The following is a 19,022-nucleotide window of genomic DNA, read 5'->3' as shown; positions in this document are numbered from 1 at the left end:
TTGACCCTAGGTATAATAGGTTTTAAAATTTTGTATTTCGTTAAAAATTATTAGATATCTAAAAGATTAAGATTATATTTTCTATGTAAAAGAAAAAAATATACTTTTATCTTTATAAGTAGACAATTATATATAAAATTGTAAATATTATGAATTTAGCCAACGCAATAAACATATCAAACGCTACAAAATTTTTTCATTGTAAAAACTACTTTTAAAGTTGAAAATACTTCCTTTTTTGAAATCCAAGCTACTATAAATTAATTAATTTGTTTTTATATATAATGTAATAATTAATGATGATAATAATAATGTTATAATTGTAACTTCAACAGTTTCACTGTATGATGTGAACAATTTGTAAATTTGTATGATAAGATAATATAGGTTATATATGTAATGTTTTAATATTTAGTGTACTGAATCATGATATTTAATTATAAAATTTTTGACCGCACCTAAGCACATTTTTATTGAAAATTTTTCAAATACCTACTATATGTTTCAAAATATACTTGATTACGAGGATTTGGTAAAACTAGTTTGATAAAATCATTGCTATATGTAACAATAATTTTATAAAAAAAGTCATTATTACGTATCTGTATTTATAGTTTTATGAAATAGGTAGTTGCGTCTTTAATATTAAAGAACTCATCTGCACTTAAAATCTAAGTATATTACTGTACCTGTTCATAACGAGTCAACTTACATATATTTATCATTATTACATTATGATGATAAAAATAATTAATTAGGTGAATATTTAGGACCTAATCTATTCAAATTTTAATTTTTTTTTTTCTATAATATCATTGTATATTATTGGAATTTATTAATTATTTAAATAGTGTACTTATTTTTGCTATAAATTACTTAAATTTTGATTAATTAAATTAATAGTTTATTCAAATTGTTGATAATAATATTATATGAATGAAAAAAATTGAAAAAGCAATATAATATTATTTCATTATAAATTATAATTCATAACTATTGTCAAATCTAAAATATCGTTGATAATTAATAATCAAGTAAGTGCGTTTTGAATAATGTAAGCTGATGACAAAAGACTAACAAAAACAATTTAAATTAGAAAGTATTTCCATTGAATAATATCAATATTATCTCTGTAAGAAAGGAAGTTATAAGTTATAACTGATTTTATGTTTTATTTTTAATTGAAAATCGGAATCAATATTGAATTTAGAATTTGATCATTGTATTCCGGTGTATTTTCGATCATTGTATTTAATATAACTGCCTGACAAGAAGTTTTTGCTTACGCTCCTTTTAGTTTGTATCTATAGTGAAATTTTCATTTTTGTCGTAGCAGAGTATTAAGATATTGAAAAATGATTAATTAACTATAGATTCGATTGAACTCGTTTAAAGAAAGTTTTATCGTCGTTGACTTATTTGGTGAAACCCGACTAGCTTGTCAATTATCAGTTTAACATTTGTCGTGTGCCCACAACCAGTAAACTCGCTAGGCTATGAATATAGGTTTTTGAAAACTGAAATATACGAGTATGTGCCCGAAATTATCTCGAACATAAAAAAGTTTGTGTAGCAAAATGGTGAATTGAGCACTTTGTGAAAAAATGTTTGCACCCGATCGTTACTTTCGTAGGGTATAATTCAGAATGGCGTGTAGTAAGTACCTAAATATAATGAATGTGTTTTGTATTTTGTGCAGTAATATTGTAATTATGCAATTCGGTTAGGGTGAGGACGACGGATATGAGATGAACAGGAAATTAAATAGTGTTGGAAATAGACCATGGTAAAAGTGATTGAAGCGTTTGAGAGGGAGGAGAGACAGGATTCCGTTTATCCCAAAAGTCTGTACAAGATGTATGGGTAGGAATGGTGGTGCTGTTGTTTGGGGCGGACTATGTGACGGTTGCGATTAGGGTGGTCAGTATATGTGTCATAGTTGGCGATTTTCCGGTGGTTAGCGGCAGCAGTGGTGGTGGCAGCAACAGTGGTGGTGCTAGCAGCGCTGGTTTTAGTCGTTGTGGTAATTGCGGCAGTGACAGTGGTAGCTTCTGCGGCGGTATTAGCAGTCGCAATATCACTGGTGGAAGATGTGACGTCGAATGGGGACATGGAGGCGGCGTCGCTGACTATTTTGGCGGGTAGAGACGATGGGGACGACGTAATGAGGTTCCAACTGTAAGTATCAGCACTTGATTTGTCAACGACAATAGCTGCTGGTGACGTGTTAGATACGGTGTTGGTAGTAGAAGTTTCGGTGGCAGTGTATGTACTATTGTTTAGGGTATCGACAGGTTTGATAGAAGCGCTGATGGTGGTAGAGGCGGTCATGGCCGGCGTCTGTGTCGAAGACCGCGTAGTTGCCACATTATTGTTTTCAGTTTTAGCGGACTTTATGGGACTAGAAAACGTGGTAGCCGAGGTTCCAGAAAATGAAGTGGCTTTGGGCCTGTGTGTGGCGTAATCGCGGTCGTTATTGATCAACAATTCCGGTAAATCGATTTTCTTATATACGCGAATCGTTGGCTCGATAGTCGGGGCATCATTCACCTTGGCTATGTATCCGTTTCCATAGTTAGCGTATGAACGCAATGAGTTAAGTGGGCGACCGGTAGTGCTAGTGGTAGAAGTTGACGCGGAAGCAACGGTAAACGGGATTTTTGCAACGACTGTCGCGATGGCTGCTAGCGTGGCAGCGGTTGGCCGACGACTATTGCCAGTGACCCGACGGATGTTACCGGACTCAGTGGTCAACATTTTGGCCACGGTGTGTATCTTCTCAGTGGTCGTCATTTGCGCAGTTGGTTGGCTCCTGGGCTTAGTGGTTGTGGTGGCGTAAACGTGAGAGTTGTCATCGACGTTGGTGTAGGTCGTATTGGCTAAGTAGTCACGATAGTGATGATGTTGATGATTGCTACTGGTGGAGGTCGTGGGTGTGGTGGTTAAAGTTTCGGTCGGTTGGCTACTATCGGTCGAAGTACCTCCGTCGGTTGTCACAATTCGTTTCGTAGTAGTTGTTTTCATAGATGAGGTGGTTGCTTTATTTACGGTAGTCGCGTGGGTCGTAGTACTGGACGTCGTGCCAAGCGTGACTAAACCGGCAAGAGTCTTAGTCTCGGTAGCTGTTTTAATGGGTGTTGTTGTCATTTGTTTCTTAGTCATTGCCGATGTAGTTTTCGGTTCACTTTTTGGTGTGGTGCTAAATGTACTGGTAGTGCTGGAGCTAGTTACCGTGCTCTTATCGGACACAGAGCTGGCGATATTAGTGCTAGTGCTCGTACTGATGCTGATGCTACTAGCTCCGGTATTAGCGGTTTCAGCCTGGCCTCCAATAAACGCTGAATCAATGCCGTTGGTGTCAAAACCTCCTCGGCCTAAAGACTTAATAGGTTCTTGAGCAATTGACATTTCTTGTGGCAAGTTGATGATGCCACCGCTACCACGTCGCATCACTTTAGATATTGACTGAAACGTTTCGTCGCTGTACTGAGCAATCGTGGCCATCTCAATAGCGTAGTCTTCAACGTCTGAAAACGATATACATATTATACAGGTTTTGGTAGGCGTTGCGACTTGTGATATAAACCTAAATTGTAATTATATATTTAAGTAAGGCCAATATTTAAAATTCTACGGTAGTGTATGATTCTTCGCCAATTGATTCATGTTTAACAACTTAAGCGTATAACATGACGGAAATTAAAGAATACCTTTTATATTAACATTAAAAGTAGTTTCTTATTTTTGTGAATAGGGTTAGTTAGTTATAGTGAATAGGAAGTTTCTAAAGATAATGACAATTTTCATACACCTATTGTCGTACATTGAATTTAAAATGTTTTTTTATTTGTTATGCGAGAAGAAAAATTATTTTTGTCTTTTTTTGAAATTAAATGTTTTATTGAAAATGAATAAAAATTATTTAAGTAATATTAATTAATTAATTTACCATTTGTAAATTTTATTAATCAATTTAATTAGTTAATAAGTTATATAAATATATATAACATTTTAATACAATATACATTAATTTCATTACCTCGCTACGTAATTTGGTAAACATCATTCAATTAAAATGGTAAAAAAAAATTTTGATTTTTTTTAAACACAAAAGTTATGTACAAAATTATCAATAGTAAAATGTTTAGCAAAATTGTGTAGCTTAATAATCTCTATAGGTAACCAAAATATTTGATATGGATAAGTTTATCAATAGGTAAAATTGGCTGAATAATAATAGCTATTATGTTTATTTTGGTTAATTGATTTTTTTTTGATATATCACCTGAATCTGAACTTGAAGTTGTTGTTCTTAACTTAATTTCAACTGGTTCAGGTTTGACAGGCTTAAATAATGTCTTCAGTGATTTATTAGAATTTGGACAGCTTAATTTTTCATTTATTTCCGATTGTTTCTAAAAATATAAATCATAAGTTTAATTAATAGTTAATACATCTTCTAATATATATGTATATACACACAACAAATATTTTGATAAAAATGTAATATGTATATTGTATACGTTGGTATTTATAAGTGTTTTTCTTTTAAGAAAGAGCTTTTAATAGTATTAAATTTCTTACAAAAATTATTTAAATATTTTTACTGAAAATATCTACTGTTTAATAATATTAATACAGATAACCATTATATTTTGTTATTAAATTAAATAACTATAAGCGTGTAAAGAAGTCGATGAGGGTTTTAAAATTTACGACACACTAAATATTTTTAAGTATAGAAGAATTAATTTAAATATTAATTAAAAAATTAAAAACACTCTTTAAGTTTATGTTGTAAGTAAGTTACTACGGAGTAATGTGTTAAATTTTAATTTTTATATTTTTTAGTAGTTTTTATTTCATCAGTTATAAAAGTATTGTAAAATGCAAAGAAACTAAAAGTGTATAATGGACCTACTACATCAGATTATTATTATTTTAGATTTTATTTATACGGCGTGTATCTAAAAATAATAATACTGAAAACAATGTAATACTGCTAATTATAAAATTTAGTGATACTTCTAATGATTACCTATTTGGTAATCAATAATCATATATATACATGAGATAGGTAAATAAATATTTGTACAATCTTGCACGAGAATGATGTAATATTTATGATACAATCTGTCCAATGTACATAGCGATCATAGCATATAATATGAATATTGTACATGTATAAAAATTAAAAATTAAAAACATAGATGTATATGAATAGGGTTACTTATTTTCTAGATTTAATAATTTTATATTGTTCATATTATCCTGTATGTTATACATTTTAGAATTGTTTTAATGAATTTAGTCAAGCTAATGAATAAATATTTTAATCATATCAAGTATTTATCATACATTTTGAATAGATGCTTTGTCTATACACCTCATACAATTGTAAAACCCTCTAATAAGTTAATCAAATAAATTAAAATTATATCATACGCATAAACAATGTTTAATACATCTATATTAAATATTATTTGTAAAATTCCTATTAAAATTATTGTATAATACATATACTTTTATGATATTTACCTATTATAGTATTTTATATAATATTATTTAAATTAGAATTAAGGGACTGATTTAAAGTAAAAGTATTATTGCATTAAAATTAATATGACTATCATATTTTAAAATTCTTGTAACACGTGCTTTTTTATAAATAAAACTATTTGTAATTGTATATTTAAAAACAATAATTTGATCACAACAAACCATGTTTCCTTTGCAAGTAACGTTTTTGGATACTCCTGGACTACATTCCTTAGTGAGTTGAATGGCGGGACGTTCTGGCAAGAAAGTTACTGTCATTCCTTCCATCATACTTGTCATGCATCCATTATTCTTAGAAGCCCAATATGGAACTATATAACATTGAATCATGTATTAGTATATTACGTTATGCTTAAGGTAATTATTTATTTATTTTTTACTTTGATACCCTCGATTAATTATTGAAAATGTATAAACGTGTTTCATTTACAATTAAATTCATTATAATATCTAGAGTTCAAAAAAAAAATAATAATAATAATAATAAAAAGAATACAGATTCTTAGACTTAAACAAATTAATCTTCATTGTAATGATTTGACTTGACCTAACTCGATAATGCTGATTATTCAACATAGCCATATTATGTGAAAAGATAATACGTCATTATATATTCCCTTCATATAATTTTCCTGCATGGAAAATAATCTTAATAATCCACCTAGAGCATACAGTATAAAATAAAACAATCTATAGAATATATATAAAAAAATATTATTTTATTTTAGATAGGACAGCCATGAATGAACTTATTAATTTTATGATAATGTATTTTTGAATGGCATCACTGAGAACGGATTTTTATGCATAAAAATCTCCAAAATATGATTTTAAAAATTTAATCATTATAATATGTTAAAAAATTCTCCTTTCCTATATTCTCCGTTAGTGGTTAGTCTTTTTTATTACACGTAAAGAGGTTGAAAAATTTGTATGAATAGAAAAAAAAACACGTTAATATATAAGCTAAAAACAAAAATATATACTATAAGCAAAAAAGTTAAAAATATGTAAAATAAAATTGGTAATAATATCTTGAAAAAAATGATTTTAATTGCATACTTTTATCATCATATTTCAAATAGTTTATTCCAATAAATATATGCATTTACATAAAAATCTGTCATGAGGCATCACGTTTTGCAACACTGAGAGTGGGTTGTACTCATAGAAGCAAATTTTATTTAGTTAGTAATCCAAATAGTTGAAAGTAGTTAAATGCAAAAACTTTTATGAATTGGAAAAAATTATCAAAAAACAGCTGAATATTATGGAAATATTTATGCAATAAGAGTTTGTGGTAAAATGTTGTGTTTTTTTTTTTTAGGTTACTAACTAAGAAAGAAAGAACCGTGGAGACTAATATTTTTACCAAATATTTGAATAAGTGTTTTTTAAAAACATTAACGTAATTATTAAATTATTTTCAAAATATTTAGATTAATTTTAAGTTATTTACAAATATTATAAATGTTTCTGTTTTTGAATTTTAGATTTTAAGTGGAGCAATGAATGTATTTATTTTACAATGATATTGTGTTTTTTTTTTGTGTGTAAATAAGTATATAGTCAAAACAATGTTTTGATTTTCAATTTTGAAGATGGTTTTGAATAGAAAATAAGATACAGTTAATACTTAAAACAAGTTAAAAATAAAAATTGTCAGTATTTTTTTTTTCAAAAAATTCTAAGCAAATTCAGTTTTTAACAAAATTGATTAATTTTTGGTGTTATTAATAAATGAGTTACATTATTCAACGTACTGTATTACTAATAATAAAATAAATTACTTTACCTACCTAATAATAATACCAAACAACTTAACAATAAATGACCTTATATACTCGGTAATATAGGCTGATAATATTCCTAGAGTCTCCACTCAGATTCGTTTTTCATACATAAATATAAATTATTGAATTCAAATTTAACACATATCACAGTGATTCACTCGATACCTACAGTACAGCAGAGCAAAATTCACTTGTTCCATTTTTTTTTTTTTTTTTATATATAGATATTTGAAGATATAATTTGTTATAAACACAAAAATTTCAAAATTATTATATTGTACTTAAAAATCTATAAATTTTTCTATTTTATCACTTAAAGCTTAAATATCATAATATATTTAGTCGTTTTATATGTTTTTGATTATTTTATTAGGTATAAGTTTTCATAAGTTGGTATTCAATCACTGAATATTTGGTATGCAGTCTTAAATTTGTTTTAACAGATTAATAATATCTCATATTTTTAATTAACACAATATTAAATTTTATAATATAAATACCTGGGAGTTCACAAACAAATGATGCTACTTCAGGTCCTCCACAGTGTAAGCTGTGCCATTTGAAGTTGGCTGTAGGGTCAGTGACAACGCAAACTGGGTCCGACGAACGTGGAACTTCTTCTCTAAAGTATCCACTCCTCGCGAGGGGCTGGTAATTACTGTGCATATAAATTTTATGAGTAATCGATAAATATAATAGTATAATTCAAATGACATTTATAATTATGTTATATTGTGTACTATTTTATAAATAAATAATATTTTATAGGTACCCATAATATGCAGAAAAATGCATTTCAATTAAAAACATGCATTAACAAATAACGCTCAAAATATGCAAAAATATGCAACAAAAGATTTTGTTGTTTTATCGAATAATAATTTATGAAAACCTCTTGATTGCGTATTGTTTATGGCGTAAAAATATTGAAATGTATTTTATGTAAAATCTGGTCTTTTATTATAATGTGTATTTTAATTTTAATTTTCAAGTTTTAATATTGGATTTTAATCATTTGTCAATTTTCAAATATCGCATTGTAAGTAAATAAATAAATAAAATACTTACGTCCAAGTAAATTCACTAGCCTCACTATTGCGTTTCAAACCAATCCAAACATTCTCGATCACGTCTAATTCCTTCAGATAAGTACGTATTGCTTCAAATTGACTGTTAGATTCAACTGTAACAGAATTAAAAATATAATATGAAAAATATACTTATTTTATAAACTTTAATTTTGTTTTCCATCAATAAATTAAAATTATACTTCATAGTTAACTTAGTAATAAATAATAATATTCATCAAATTTAGAAGATTTATAGTGACTACGATTAGTTATTTGAATAAAATAATAAATATTTTATTAAAAAAACAACAAATCAAAGAATATTTAATACTTTGAAGAAATATTTTTATAACTATTCTATATTTTTGTAAAAATCATTTAAATTTCTGAATTGTTTATTGAAATGAAGCTCTTATTTCCATTATTTATAATTGTATGTTAACTGTATTATATTCATCAATAGAACTAATAAAAAAAATAAGATTGAAAATAGGAAATAAAAAAAAAGAAATGTTTTAAATGTCTTTGTAAAAAGAAATAATATTTGTTATACATTTCACTTAAAAAAAAAAAAAAAAAACAATATAAAATGTATATGAAAAAGACTGTTATGCACTTTTAACAAAGTACCACTACACTTCTTACATATATTATATTTGGTTACATTTATTTTATAAATAACAATTCTATCGAATTTTAAAATAAAAAAAATAAAAAAATTAAAGATACAAAATAATAAACCAATAGCAAATTATAATATTAAATACATTTAAATCAGTTATTTTTTTTTCGTTTACCTAGTCAAATTATATATAACAATAAATTATAATACTGGGTAGAATATTTAAATATTATTACATTTTAATTTATTGCAGGAATATTTTTTTACCGTAAAAACGCATATATACCTCTTAACTTATAAATATTTAAATTTATTAAACTCAGTGATTCGGAAAAAACCATTTGTTTTTCGAAGTCAAATTGTTTGTTTCACAAATCAAAAAAGTTTGCACATTACAAAAAGAACTACGTTTCCACTTCATTATTTTTCTAAAAAGATGACATTTTTACACAGCATAATATAGTATATATTATGTAATACAAATAAATTATAATAATATATTAAAATTAAAATTATAGATGTAAATATTTCTTTTTCAGCATTAACTCATGTTTTATGATAATATGAAAAAAAAAAAAATAAATTTTGTTTTAAAATGAATTCTTCAGTAAACTCTCATCCATTTTAACCATTGATTCTCCGTTATTATTTATCTGGTGTCACTTTAGGACGCCTAGCATGCCAGTTAAGAAACGTCGTTCTTTTTCTCCTCCAATCAATATATATCAAAAATCCATTTACCCTACCCCACATATAATGAGTCTTTTCCGTCGTTGACTAATTTAAATACCTTTATTGTGTGTTTATCTGGAATCAGTATGTTATTACCATATACTCGTATAATGTATAAAATAATATAAATAAATAAATGTTATTAGTATTAACCTTCTGATATCATTTCGTTTGACCAACATAACTTCAGTTCTCAAATCTTAATTAATATAGTTAACTATCAAGAGGGAGAACAATTGAGTATTATGCATAAATGAAATGTTTTATTTAATTTTAGCGGCAAAGTCATCTTAATCGTACATTAATTATACTAAAACATACTTATAATATTATAATATTTAATGTGCAACGATAATAATATTGCCACTGAATGTTTTGCATTGATATATGAAATTGTTAACATAGTAAATGACCAAATATTGTGTTTTCCGTGTAAAATTATATGAATGGTACAAAATTTTAATAATGTGCTTAATTTAAGGTTTAAAACTTCTATTTAATTATTATACAATAATATAACATATTACAGTGAAGTGTTATTTTTCAATATTATTTTATTACTAACGATTTTTCATTTCAAAAATTATCAATATCAATTTTTCTTTTACTTTCATAACTACCTACTAAATTTCTTACATACATGGTTCACATGGTGTATAATACAGTACAATACGTCGATAGTTGATACAATACATTATGCACTGCAGGGTTTGCGTTTGAAGAAAAAATTGTTATACGTTATTTACCGTTATTTATAATTAAAATGTTATACAAATTATAAATATTAAATAATTGGAAATTAATTATTTTTTTTTTTAATGATATAGGTACTACATGTTATAACGTTTTAAATTATGTTTGTTTGATAATATATCATATATTTTATTAATCGTTAAACTTTTTTTTGTGTTATTTAATTATTTATTTTTATAGTTTCGATATAATTACATTTGCAAATTTCAATCGTTTTTTGTCAAATATAACGTTATTATAACGTTTACAAGCTCTGTTTTGTAGTCATAGGACTACATAGTCGATCCATACTTATTTAATAGTATAATATAATTACAGATCTAATCTATACTCAAATTTATTAAAAAAAATAAATAAATAAATTTGTAAGGTAAGATAGTTTAAAACATGTCAACCTAAAACGTTTTGATAAATATACTTGTATAGAGCAGACGATTTAAATATTTAAAAAAAATTATCATTTCCTCAGTTATATATATAAAAAAAAAAATCATCTCGGATTATAAAATGTGTTAATTGGTAACAAATAATAATTTTTATAAAATTGTTATTAAAACATAATTATAGAAAGTGGTAAGTAGCTTTTTACTTTTAGGGTTACAGCAACAGGTTATTTTTCGTTGGTACGATATTTGCGATTTATAATAAAAGTAATCAATATTTTATAATTTTCGCCGACCTCAACATTCAATTTGCACGTTAACAACATGTATTGTCTGTCGCTGACGTTTTATTACATTTTACCGTAAAATGTAGTATCACTATATTATAGTAACCTAAATAATTATTATCACTATCCTTTGAAGTTTCAGAAGCGAAAAATAAAATAATATGCCTTGCTGTGATAGTTTAATATGTGCTCAAAATCATAACTTCATATTTTAATATTTGAGCGGAATAATGAATGTATTGCTTTTACAATGATATTAATATAGGATTTATGTAGGATATATACACGATAAGAAGTTGAAAAAATACTTATAAAAATATATACTTAAAAATATAGGTAGACAAACTGTCTTCGCTTAGAATTGTTTTTATGTATGAAATCATTTATCATCAAATTCAAGATAAATACATACATTACAGTGACTTACTCAACGACGAAGAACACTCGTTGCTTACTGAATACCAGAGACCTACTTATCCACTTTTTTCAGTTAAATTATTTCGCAATCAATTAATTTTTGGATTCTGTTTACATATTATGACGTACGAAATAAAAAATAAAAAATAAAGCGTGCAGCATAAATACATGCCATAGATTAAGCAATGCTAAATAAATTATTAGGCATGCTTTTATTTATTCGCATATTTTTTAATTTTTTTTACTGTAATTTAATTATCGTGCGCGAAAAACTTTGTTTTCATTTCACGTTGGCTTATTATCCACATGACATTTCGATTGCAAGAAATTTTATACATCATTTATTATAATACATAGGTATTAACTCTAATTTGACTTTCAGCCGTCATTATTCGTTGTGACATTATCAAGGTAACGACGGTTGGAAAATAATGAATTTGATATTTATATGAGATATACCTATCAGATGTAGGGTGTAGTACACATGATTTAACAGTTTTCCATTTTTCTTTCTGGTAAAATTTTGTGTTGTCGAATCCAATTGAATCAAATTTCCTATAAAGTTTCATTGTCAAACCGTCATCGTCCGCGAGAAAAAAAGTAATTTTTTCAATTTTCTTCTACGACTTCTATCTTTTGATTTTTTCACTACCATTTCTTTCATCTTTATTGAAACTTTGTTAAAATATTCATTTTTCACGATATTTTCATGTGAAACTTGGTTGCCTAACAACTGCACGCCCTTCATGTCGTCTGCTGCTTGTATCATTGTTGTGTGATTAATCAGCCGGAAAGAGTTGTCAAACACTTTAATATAGTAGATATATATTATACCTACTGCAGACAGCTGCAGGTGTTGTCGTAAGAAAAACGAATTCAACCAGGGAAGATTTTTGAACGAGCATAATAATTTATACTGCTATTACATTACAGCTGACAAATAACACCGTGAACGGTGAAACGAAATACATTTTTTTCAACCCACTTCTGCCTGTACCACTTTAGTGTGTTTTTCTCTATATAAGTATTATAATTTTGATCATTTTTATTCAACATTGATTTTTTAACAATTTTAAATTAAATCTTTGTTACATTTCAGTATTAATTTTTTTTTTTGAGTAAAATGAAAATAAAACATTATCTAATTCGTTAAATTAATAATTTAACTATTTTTTCTTTAAATGTTTAATACAAAAAAAAAAAAAAAAAAAAAAAATAATAACATTTTTATGTGTTTAATATTTTATAGTAAAAATGTCAAGATGTACCAGAATTGATATAATAAAAGTAACCAACATAATTTAAGTGGTCAAAAGTAGTGTACAAACAGACTATGTGTTTTAAATTTTTCTTTTCTTGGGAAACATATTCGTCGACCTTCTTTCATAAAAAAATCTATTATCATTATATTTTCTAATGTTTCTACAATACAAATGACGTGTAAAATTGTCGATATATTTTTAATTTAATACTTGAATCGATCAAAATAGTACATAGGTAGTTAAATTTTATTTTGTTTTTATTATCATTTATTAAGTGTACCCTATTATGTACATGATTTTTCAAGAAAGCAAAGATTTACAGTTTCTTAAACAGGGTTTTAAACTTTTGTATGCAATAAGCTATCACCAGTTATTTTCAAAAAGAGCTGATGGGCCGCATTCGTTACACAAACATGTATTAAATGTCTTAGGAATTGTACAGATATAATATATACTTTTATTAACTGCAGCGGTAGTTATTTCAAATTGATAAACTAGATACTAGACAGATAAAATTATTATATTGAAATTTATTAAAGTACCAACGTACCGTCATCTCTCAATATCGTATTTATATACAATAATTAATTATTAAATTAAAATTAAACACAATTATTATGGTTAATGAATGGCCTATTTAATGATTGGTTGTAATCAAAACGTACTGTATAGCAGAGAGCCTAACTTGGGTTGCTATATTATATTTAAACCAGGTAAAGGATCAAATAACAAAAATAAAAACAAAGTATTAAAATGATTTTAATCACTAACTATTAGCGAAAATAATGGTAGAAAAATATATAAAAACCAGATAGAAAAATTGTGAACTTTCAATTGCTATAATAATTTTATAACTACACAAAAAGCTTTAATTATTTTCAACAATTTATATATGTATTGAAAATTTAAAAAAAATGGGCAAGTGGGTACTTACTTTGCTGTTCAATAGATATTTAGTGCCTCACTGTTATAGGTATTCTGAATTTGAATTAAATGATAATATTACTGATAGGTACTGATATTAAAGTAATTATTTATTTTATTATTCGTATTATGGTAGGTTGATTTATTATTTTCGAAAGTATTATGGTATCAAGTAAATTTTACATCGTTCTTTAAAGTTTAATTATATAATTTCATCCAGATTTTAATTTCAAAACGTTTTATTAAATTTTTAACAGTAAAATACTTGAATTTTGTAATAACTACCAAGAATTTTTTTTTTTTTGATCTTTTAAAGTTCATCTTAAACCAAATTGCTCTACAAATTATCCACCAAAGTTGAAAATTAAAATTTTTTTAGTAGGTATCCCAAAAATTGATGACAACATAAAAACACACATTATTGCAAAATCAATACTACTGATTGCTTCGATCAGAATCAAAAATAATAAACTTTACCATTATTAATGAAAAAAATAGAATACCTGTTTATTATTTTAAAATAAATTATATCATTTAACAATAGTATATATATGATTCTATAAAAATTTTAAATTTATAAATATTTCTATTTTTTTAACACATTTTTATGTCTTTTAGTAAAATGAAAATGAAAAAAATTAATTTTTGATATAAGTATAGTTAATGAGAATTTTAAACTATGGAATGTAATGCTAAGTGATTTTCAAGTATAAAAATAGTCTACGCGGCTTAAAAAATCAGTGCATAATTAACAGGTATTCAATGTTTTTCACCAAAAGCTTGAGTCTGAGTTTATACATAAAATGCACAAAACTCGAAAAATTGGCCCAGAGTTTACATTTATCTTTGTTATTGACCATTTATTTTTAATAGTTGAGTTTAGATCATCCGGTATACTTGAATAGTTTATGGATTTTAGTATTTATTTTATTATAGTTTTTGTGGTTTTGATTTTAAATTTTTGCCCACATACCTAGTATTAAAAATCCCCGTTAAATTATTTGATAGTATAAAATAATATTTAACGCACTATTTAAGAAGAAGAATATTATTATTTTGTATTAGGCTTATCATATTTGTATCAATTACTTAGTACTAATAAATTAATTGAAATAAAATTAAATACTTACATGAACCCTATAATTTCATAAAACATAATACGTGCGATATGAGTTTTAAAGTTTTGTAATCTTATTTATAAAATATATTACTATATTATCGTCCATTATCACAATTTTGATCAAGTTCCATCAGCAAAAGTGTTCGGTTGCAGATGAATTAGGTGTTTGAAGATAAAAATTTAATATATTATGAAAAAATAAAAGCACTTTCGTAGATTGTTCATTTAGTTTTTGGTACTTTCAAGTTCTATATACGAAAGTTATATTATTGCTTTTTGTTAACGTAGTAAATATTATTTTCTGATACAAAAATTCAAATTAATGATATTTATCTCAAAATTGTTTATTTTAAAAGTTTTGAATTAAATTTAGAATTTAATTCACATCTTTATTATTTATACTTACTGTGCTGAAGTTAATACTTTGAACAAAACAATATTACTTTCTTCATTAGTTTATGCGTATGTGTATTTTCAGATAATATATATAAATATGTAAGTAACAATTCAGTTTGTCCTTAACAATCCATCAATCATTATGTATGGACGACGTATAAATGCGTTTTTGGTGTTACCCATCATCGAATTAAAATCTGAACAGTGTGTTGTTGGATGTGGAGGTGTATTCAGCGTTTCGGTCTGAACCATTAATAAAGGGTGCGAATAATCGACGAACAAAGAAAAGGGTATATTTCGAGCACGATAATATTTGACTAATTGTTATAACTTTAGAGGATCCTTAACCCTATATGAGAACGGCAGTAGATGATATTATTATTTCTCAGTAACAGAGCTTAGAGTTTGGCCAAAGAGTATCGGGGTTTTGGAGAATTACTAGATAATTTATTACAATGCACGAAAGAGATTGAAAACGATCTACTGTTGATAATACAACATTTTATCAGTTTAGAAATTATAATTCTTGGACATATTTACCTTAGCCTATAGTAGCATAATCAGCTTTTTTTGAAAGATGGGAGGGGATAAATATTTTTTACTGTTCATAGACTCCGTTAAAATAAAAAAAGAATTATCTTCACATTCTCCGCAGATTCCCAAATAAATAAGATAGTTTTTTAAATAGGTACTGAGTGCAGAACTGTTTCAGTGAATTTATAAGTACAGCGTTTTACGTTTGAAATGCTGTTGCTCACTATGATAATACCTATATATTTAAATTATACATTATTGTTATTTACTTTTAATTCAATACTGACATGCAATAAAATCGTATAAATTATTTTTTAATATAAAGAGTAAAATTATTTAAAATTATTTTATGCAATTTTTGAAAATTTCATAATTTTAATTTTTAATAATCATAAAAAATTAATGTGACCTACCAGTAAACTTTTTTTTCTTATAGATAGAAAAACTAATGAGGAATTTTACTTATCGTGTATGTATATATACACAAAAAGAAATCACTCACCATTGCAAAGTTAATAAACTTATCATTTTATAGTAATTTAAAAATTATTTTTTCTACGTATCAGTATCGAGTGAAAATTTCTATCATTAGACAATTTTATTTCTCGTATCAAATTAAAAATTTACAGTAACAAAGCAGATATTATAAAAATGTGTATATACATTATTTAATGTTTAAAATATTGCAGATAGTACATAAAATATCAATACAGAATTGGAATATATTATTATATATGTATTCCCATTTATATTTTCTTGAAACAGAGCATCAACATTCAAAATAATTGACTATTACCTATCAATAGTATAATTTGTTTATAACTAATCATTAATCAACTTAATTTATATATGTATATTAATTATTAATGTTATAAGTTCGTCTCATTAAAAATCGTTAATAGAATATAAATTCTTTTTCAAAGACTCAAATACATACAAATGCTAAGTATAGATTTACTTGAACTTACACTGTACTATGACTGATTTTGTCAAAACCTTCGTACCAACAATTCTCTTTAAATATGTCAGTTTGATAAGAAATATAAGTAAAAGTATAGTTAGCTTACTTTCGAAAAAAATGTATACAATTTAAAAAATGAGTTTTTCTCATGTTATTTTTTGATAACTTCACATTATTCTTTCATTTTTATCGAAACATGTAAAACTATAGGTAGATATACCTATGACTTATAGAACATACCTATTTCCTATAGAATATGAAAACACACATATACACGAATATATATATTGAAATTTCAAATACTGTTATCGAGGTTGAACAATATGTAAATATTGGTTTTTACGAACAATTTAGGAACCTTATTTTTAAATTTTGTGTTCTGAAAATTTAAACATTAGCTGTGCACATTAAATTCGTATTTAAAATGTTATAATACTTTAATTAAAAGAATTTCAGTATGAATATACTGTATATATATATGTCACAAACATTATGTAGGTATAAATAAAATATTTTATTAAGGAAAAGTGTATTATCGATTCGTTGAAAACAAAGTTAAAAAAGGTTTTTTTTTTATTTAGACATGCTATGTTTAAACATAAATGTATTATTTACTGAGTAGAAATTAGGAAAATACTTTGTTCGTTCTGAAGATTGTATTACAGTACGGTACCTATCGCATTATCTGTTAATTTATCAGATTTTTATTTTTTTTCTAACTCGAATTGAAGGAAATACTGATTCTATTGATAATTTTGCATTAGATATTATTCTAGTATTAAATATTGCAGTGAAAAATTGATTTAAGTTGATTTCTAACGATGTTTTAAATAAGTTAATAAAGGTTGTATGTGATAGATACACGTTGAGATGGTTAAACTACACATATGATACAGCGACAATCCGAAAACATTATAATATCATGATTAATTATTGATTATAATAATAAATAACGATTTAAAATATAATATTATGTACCTATTTACTTACTGTTTTTCAGTAAATATATCACCTATTATATTTGTCTAATCAAATAATATCGAAATAAGTAAATTCAAAAGTAGATATGAAAAGATTATACGTACCTACCTAATTTTTTTTCTTGTGCTTTGTATTCTTTGAAATTTACTCCAAGTTATCACTATACTTTAAATCGAGGGATAGCTCCTTACGAGTAAGTGTTTGAAAGAACAGCGTTGTATAAAAACGCGGAATTGCCGATTAGGCTTTATATCGAGTGATATTACACAAATACCTTTATTATATTAAAGCATATTATTATTTTGATTTATAACAGTCATAGATGAGCCAAATCGCAAGACGAATGAATGAAAAATAACCAATGGGATTCATTGGAGAATTTCTTACAAAATATACTATGATGCGTATTATAATATTATGGCATATATGTGTATACAGAACCCGATTGAAGATAAGTTTGGTTCACCGTGTTTGGTGAATAAAAGAGAAACTTGATACTTATTGTAGAGTACATGGGACATATAATGACAGAGAATAACATCAATGGTAATTTCCAGAAGCTCACGTTTTCTGATATATCGATGGAATAATACAGCCAAGTATGAAAAAAAAAACACTGGTATATGGAAGTAATAAACTTAATACAGAGGCCTTTATGATAGAAGTAAGAAAGTGTGAATTTAGATGAAACATTATAAGGGGAAGTGGTTGTTTACATATTACGTCATAATTGACTTAATATAATCTCTAGAAAAAGGTGGTTTAAGTTTTGTTTTATTTACTATGGGGTATTTGTGCAGAATTCAATACGATTTGAGTAAAATAAAATAGTTTTTATTTTGGCACACATTTAAATTTTCAGGAATAATAATCTGTCATTGAAATCAAGTATAGTTGAATTCTTTTATTTTAATTTTTTTTAGGAATAAAACTAAAAGTATAGGTACTGACTTACTAATGCTTATAAACTGCAAAGTAAACGAAACGTATAAATTATAAATATATATTTTTAATATAAATCTCAAATTATTGTAAATTAAAAAAAAAAAAATTGGACCATTTTTGAATTTTTATTGAACATTAAACGTTATTTATTGCGATTTCATAATTTTCAGTTAATTTAACTATAAATTTTGAATCAACAAAATGGTCTTATGATGGATATTATAGGTACTGTATTTTTTTATGTATTGTTTTTTGTTTAATTAATAGGTCATAAATGACAAAT

General features: G+C 25.8%; 1 protein-coding gene across 1 annotated transcript in view; it reads right to left on the bottom strand.

Annotated features, from left to right (window-relative positions):
- Nucleotides 1-1,004: 1,004 nt before the first annotated feature.
- LOC112596874 (serine-rich adhesin for platelets-like) overlaps nt 1,005-19,022 on the bottom strand; it is a 242,234-nt gene continuing 224,216 nt past the window's right edge. Inside the window, exons 3-7 of the mRNA XM_025342695.1 lie at nt 8,421-8,535; nt 7,853-8,010; nt 5,722-5,870; nt 4,286-4,415; nt 1,005-3,527 (exon numbers count right to left, since the gene is read on the bottom strand). Coding sequence (XP_025198480.1) covers nt 1,834-3,527; nt 4,286-4,415; nt 5,722-5,870; nt 7,853-8,010; nt 8,421-8,535 — 2,246 coding nt within the window. The 3' untranslated portion in view covers nt 1,005-1,833. The remainder of the gene's footprint in view (nt 3,528-4,285; nt 4,416-5,721; nt 5,871-7,852; nt 8,011-8,420; nt 8,536-19,022) is intronic.

This window comes from Melanaphis sacchari, unplaced genomic scaffold (genome assembly GCF_002803265.2).
Source record: "Melanaphis sacchari strain LSU unplaced genomic scaffold, SCAv2.0 Contig362_pilon_pilon, whole genome shotgun sequence".
Classification (NCBI taxonomy): domain Eukaryota; kingdom Metazoa; phylum Arthropoda; class Insecta; order Hemiptera; family Aphididae; genus Melanaphis; species Melanaphis sacchari.
Note: the sequence above shows the minus strand (reverse complement) of the source record. Positions and strands in the feature narration are given on the sequence as shown.